The sequence below is a fragment of the Amia ocellicauda genome, chromosome 9 (assembly GCF_036373705.1).
Source record: "Amia ocellicauda isolate fAmiCal2 chromosome 9, fAmiCal2.hap1, whole genome shotgun sequence".
NCBI lineage: Eukaryota > Metazoa > Chordata > Actinopteri > Amiiformes > Amiidae > Amia > Amia ocellicauda.
In genome coordinates this window covers 32,052,948-32,059,366 of record NC_089858.1, presented here as the reverse complement: position 1 = coordinate 32,059,366, position 6,419 = coordinate 32,052,948, and the positions used below count along the sequence as shown (strand labels likewise).

The 6,419-nt window shown below is 40.6% G+C and overlaps 1 protein-coding gene across 1 annotated transcript; it reads right to left on the bottom strand.

Annotated features, from left to right (window-relative positions):
* Positions 1 to 305: 305 nt before the first annotated feature.
* On the bottom strand, positions 306 to 6,347 carry foxf1 (forkhead box F1). The gene is made up of 2 exons (XM_066714088.1): positions 4,898 to 6,347; positions 306 to 1,577 (listed from the first exon to the last, which is right to left on the bottom strand). The coding sequence occupies exons 1-2, from the start codon at positions 5,880 to 5,882 to the stop codon at positions 1,417 to 1,419; spliced, it is 1,146 nt and encodes a 381-aa protein (XP_066570185.1). The 5' UTR covers positions 5,883 to 6,347; the 3' UTR covers positions 306 to 1,416.
* Between the last annotated feature and the right edge of the window lie 72 nt (positions 6,348 to 6,419).

Sequence of the window (6,419 nt, the reverse complement as noted above, 5' to 3'; positions counted from 1 at the left end):
ATTTAAACATCAAACCATTTAATCATGTAATATAATTTCAAAATATTTAAGACGTTTCTCTGATATTAGATAATGTTGATGATGATGAATATTATTATTATAATATAATATTACACACTATTCTTTTTGCAGTTAGGGTTAAATTATTATAATAACCTGGGCACGTTATTTGCATTATAAGTAGGCCTACAACTTATACTTAATATTAATCTGATCTAAACTATAGACTTCTTGATAAATTGTATGAGTATTGGTAGCACGGCGTTTTTAATAAATACAAGAACTGAACAAATGGACAACAAACATTCGTTGGAAAAATGTTTATATGTGTTTCTAACAGTTTCACTCAAAAACTGCATGCCAATACTTTTACTTTTATAATACAAATATTGTGTAGTCTATGTACAGACTGAAACATTTTGGTCAATCAGAAAAATACACAAAGACAATACACATTTACAATTTATACAGTGCCGAAGAAAAAATAACATGAGTGTCAATACGGATATACACACATTAAAAAAAAAAAACTATGTAACTGACATTAAGTTACAGATTATATTGAACTTTGGTTTACATCGAATTCTAAAACAACAAAAACGAAATCTTCATGGCAAATATTGCCAGTAAAGTACAAACCGTTTAATACTGAGGCTATGTTTTTACAGTTAAGTATACGCAGAATAAATAAGAGGTTGCGCTTTGCTATAAAAAAAGTGCCTTAATTTCTCCGCAGTCGTTAAAATCGTGTCCATTTATATTTAATGATAAAAAGTCAAAGCACGTTTTAATTATCCATATATACCATATTCCGCGGGACAGCGCCCGCATTATACAGAAAAACAACAACTTATATAAACCATGTGTTGATGCACCATGTTGGCTGGGGGTGTAAATTGGGTAAAAAACAGATTATTCTTCAGCTCTTCCTGTGTGTGTTGATTTTAAAATAACACGTAGCAAAGGTACAACAGTGGTAGTCATCCGCCAGCAGAGAGAGAACCCAAAAGTGAGGTCGAGGGATAGTGATGCATCTTCATATTGCCATAGTCAGTATGTTCAACAGTCGAGATATGTTCAAAGTTTTCCGGGTTAAGTCAGTGTCTTCCTCAAACTTTACATTTCAGACGTTTATTGTTTTCGAAAATGTTGTACATGAGCAGCAAAAAAGAAAAGGAAAAAATAGAAACTGCTCCTGTTTGTAGGTTATACATGTAGCCTAATATTGGTCTCTTCCAGAGTACAGGTATATTGTTGTTTTTTCTGTAATGTTTTTGGGGGTAGGCCTACTATATTTGTTTTTCCACGTTGTCCCCACTGGTCTATATATATATTTCAGTCCTCTCAATCTCAAGAGAGGTTCAGTGGCTTTCGGTAGTGTTGGATTTCTTTTTAGTGTAGCTGTAAAGCACCTTGTCACATAACGCAAGGCTTGATGTCCTGGTAGGCGACTTGTTGGTGATAATAGGACCCTCCGCCTGTAGAGTGCATCGCCGAAGATGTCATAGCGTTGAAAGAGAAGACAAATTCCTTCCTATCACACATACTGGGGGACTGGGAGTGATACCGCGGGATGCCTGTAAACAAACACAAAAAGACAACATCGTTATAGAAGTTGCCTAGTATTATTAGTAGCAATAATAATACATAGAAAGTTAAAGAAAGTCAATTAAAAAGTTTATTCAACATAAGGTTAATATTATGGAATATGGCCTACTTAGTGTGTATTCCAAATTAAATGGATCAATTATGTGAATGACTTTAAAATATGAGTGATTTTAATCATTTTAGGCCTATATATATATATATATATATATATATATATATATATATATATATATATGTAACTCCCCAAAAAACATTAAATTGATGGATGTCATGTGATGGATGGTCCATTTACATTAGTAATTTTAAATATTAATTGTGAAATTTTAAAATCAGAAGATAAAATTCAGCATATCTAATCTGTCGGCTATTTTCCTGCAACAACGGCAGACAGTATCGTCTGTGACTCTTATGGGCTTTCTGTCTCGAACTTGTTTACACATCAAAATAATCAATACATAATTATCTTTTCATTTAAGTCGCCTGTGCAACCATGTTTATATTAAGGGCTAGACCAAATCCAAACTTGCACCCATCCGCAAATCCCAAATGTTAATAGTTGTATCCTATAGCGTTTTGATTTATAAATAGTATAGAGTGGCTTCTAACAATACATTAAACTGCGATAGGGTAGACATCTGAACTTGGCGATTCGTGGGTTTCTGAAAGTTTTGATTTGATTTGTCTATTTGGCCGACGCCTCCAACCGGGTAAAAATAGGCCTTTTTGTGTAGATATGATGCCTAACGCGATGATTGCATGATACTTGTGGACGGCCTATGTCTAACTTGAAAGTTTATTGTAAAATTATAATATATATTTTAAATATGCTTTACAATCGGCGAATCCCTACTTACAGAAACCTTCTTTTCGTAGGCCTATTTCGTCTGACTCTTAGAAAGAAGAGTGGAATTGAAGGTTAAAGGGAATGGTGTAAATTGCATGTGTAATCATTACGTTTCAATATGTATTATAACGTTTGTCAAACGTTTATTTTGATAGCTTTTCGTAAGAATATTTTTTTCCCTGAAAGCAAATCGTCCTGTCTGTCAGTATATGCAATAAGATAAAAATTGTGGCAGGCCAGTTTCATACATTAAATCTTTTTTATAGATTGATATAATAGTAGGCTGAAGTATGAAGTCTAAAATTATACCGTTATCGAAGGAAAATACTGTTTCAGTAGGTTTTTAATATTTAGTTGTAAATGTTTGTGCAGTACACTCTAAACTGCCTGTGGATATATCATTTACACGTTGCTCACAGATTTTTTAAATTAGCGAACTACAATAAAATTGGCCTACAGACAATGGTTAATATTTTCAATATTATTAAGCCTATTATTTTTATTTTTACCAAATGCTGAAGTATTTATCTAAGAACAATGTGGCACACCTGTTGCACATAACATTAATATATCCTAGAATAATATATCTTGAAAATCTATCGTGGGTGATATTTTTAATTTTCTTTTCTGTATAAGAGATAATAATATCTACAAATATGCTGACGAGTAAATGTTTGGCTTAGTGCTCAGTGAGAGATGATTTATTAAATAATCATAATAGTAATAATCTTAATAACAACTTATTATTTAATATTTTTAAACCAGGTGTGTTCACTTAGTTTGTAAGATAATGCTTTATTAAAATAAAACACAACCTGTAGTTAAAATAGCAACACTGAAATTCAGCGTTAAAAAACATATATGTCATTTAAACACTGATAGTAAAAAAAAATACAAACTCAAACAACAACATTGTTTAGAAAAACAAAATCGTGTGTTTGGGCTGTTTGTCACACTTGTTTGTGTTATATGTAACACTTTCTATTTTAAATAAATGTCGACTTTACAGCATGATTAAAGTGTCCTGCAAAATGAGGGGCAATTAAGCAAAACTGTCGTTATCCTCTGGGGTGCGGACTGGTGAGCACTGGGGTGTGTGCGGATCGGGGGGCTTTAATTGCCCGAGGCTCGCGCTGCAGGGGCGCAGGGGGTGCGCGCGGCGTGGTGCCCTCGCTGCAGGACTGGCACGTCTGAGCACTGCCCCACAGAGGTGCCCTCGCTGCAGGACTGGCACGTCTGAGCACTGCCCCACAGAGGTGCCCTCGCTGCAGGACTGGCACGTCTGAGCACTGCCCCACAGAGGTGCCCTCGCTGCAGGACTGGCACGTCTGAGCACTGCCCCACAGAGGTGCCCTCGCTGCAGGACTGGCACGTCTGAGCACTGCCCCACAGAGGTGCCCTCGCTGCAGGACTGGCACGTCTGAGCACTGCCCCACAGAGGTGCCCTCGCTGCAGGACTGGCACGTCTGAGCACTGCCCCACAGAGGTGCCCTCGCTGCAGGACTGGCACGTCTGAGCACTGCCCCACAGAGGTGCCCTCGCTGCAGGACTGGCACGTCTGAGCACTGCCCCACAGAGGTGCCCTCGCTGCAGGACTGGCACGTCTGAGCACTGCCCCACAGAGGTGCCCTCGCTGCAGGACTGGCACGTCTGAGCACTGCCCCACAGAGGTGCCCTCGCTGCAGGACTGGCACGTCTGAGCACTGCCCCACAGAGGTGCCCTCGCTGCAGGACTGGCACGTCTGAGCACTGCCCCACAGAGGTGCCTGCGCATGCTTCCTCAACCACCTCCAGGAATGTATTAGCAAAACAGAGTCAGGGTTAAACCCTCTGTTTGTTATTTAGACGAGTCCTTGCCCAGTTAAACGATGACAGGAAGCTAAAGTACTTAACTTCCTTGCTATGGGCTAATTAGACTGGCCATCTATGTTTTTGGTTTTGTTGACCATTGCGTCAAACCCGAAATAATGTAATTTCCCAAACCGTATTATCACAATACACAAGTATCATAGGTCTTTTAAATATATTTAACGCCAATATTTAAATATATGCAAATACTAATATTACTAAGAACATTTACTTGAAATTGAAAAGTTTCTCATAACAAACGAACAGACGTTATTTGTTTTAAACAAGTCTACATGAAAATATTAAATGCCGGGTGCTATAGTTGATATATATATATATACATATATATATATATATATGAGAGAGAGAGAGAGAGAGAGAGAGAGAGAGAGAGAGAGAGAGAGTAATGTTTCCGAACATTTTCTCGTATTCACCATTAGGTGAACGAGGGTCCCTTGAATTTATAACAACACTGGACGTACGTATTTCAGCTAGAGGGATAGATAACATGAACAGAAGCAGAAAGTAATATGGATTTCCATTTGTTAAAACCTTTGCTTAAAGTATTTCTATAGACGCAGTGGAATATTACAATACCTTGCAGGTCTGTGGTAGTGTGGCCGTTTTGATGAAGGTACGACTGGTCTAGAGAGTGTGTCGGTAAACTGGGCTGCAGTGGGTTTGCTCCGGGGTTACAAGGTGATAATGGCTGCTGTTTAATATAAGAAGTGCCGTTATTTAAGGACGCAGACGCCGTGGGGGCCCAAGCTGAGGCTGCGCTGGAATAAACCGAGTGAGGCTCCATCACTCCGCCGCTGGTTAGCAGTGGAGAGGCCGGCACCGAGTTGTCGTGATGAGGGTAGTCTCCTCCTGACGGTCCTGTACAACTCCCCATGTAGGAATGTCCAGTATTGGCTGATAAATGCGACACAGAATGTCCTGCCAAGCCCATCCCTTCCACGTTGCTTGCCAAGTGTCCGTTCATCATGCCAATCCCACTGTCCAAAGATAAACTGTTGGGCTGACAAGACAGCGCTCCCCCGGCCCCCGGAAAGTTGTAGGACTCGGGTATGTGGTTGAATCCGAGGCCGTTCATCATGCTATACATGGGCTTCAGTGCCTGGCATTTTCGTCGAAATCCTCTTGGCCTTCGGCGAAAGGACCCTTCCTCAAACATGAATTCGCTGGCCGGGTCAATAGTCCAGTAGTGACCCTTCCCCGGTCGACCCAGACCCTTAGGCAGTTTGATGAAGCACTCATTTAAGGACAGATTGTGACGCACGGAGTTCTTCCATCCTTGGTATGAGCCTCTGAAAAAGGGAAAGCGGCTCTGGAGAAACTGGTAAATCTCACTGAGCGTCAAGCGTTTCGTGGGAGAGCTCTGGATAGCCATGACTATCAGGGCGATGTACGAATAAGGAGGTTTCTCCGGCCGGCGGATCCCAGCGTTAGTCTTCTTTGTTTTAGTGGTGGAAGAGGCCGTTTCCATGACTGAAGTCTGGCCGCTGGGTTTTTCCGGTGCTGCAGACATCGGGCTGCTTTGTGCAGGAGTCTGCGATGGTTGCTGAACCTCTGCCGTCATTTACAAAGTCCTTTCGCCCAACTTCAGACACTTTGAAAACCAGAACCCCCCCCGTTTATTTGAAGGAGAAGCTTCAAAGTGAAAACTTTACGCAGTATTTCGCAAAAACGTCCACACACACACACACAAAAGAAAACCCTAAAAGTCTCAAAAGAACTTGAAAATATCAAGGCTGATCATAATAATAATACTAGTTATAATAACTCAAAACAACTACTATAAAGTTATTTCTACAATGCATGCGTAAGTGCGCTCTTTCTTCACCGAAGATGGCTAGGTCTGGGTTGCTTTTAAGAGCCAGTGGACAAGCACTGGGAGTCGCTTTTCAACGTTGTTGGTCTGTTCTCTTCCTTCCTTTGGAGATCGCCTTTTACTTATCTCCTGTCATCAGCGTCTTGTGGGCTCTTGACCGTCCGGAGCGTCAGACGCTGGAGAAGCCCGCCCAATCCCCCTCCCACTCAGGAGTCTGCGCTCGGGTGGGCTGCTTCACTGCGAAGAACAGCCCGCCTTGATTTTTAATGTTTTTTTCCACCCCCC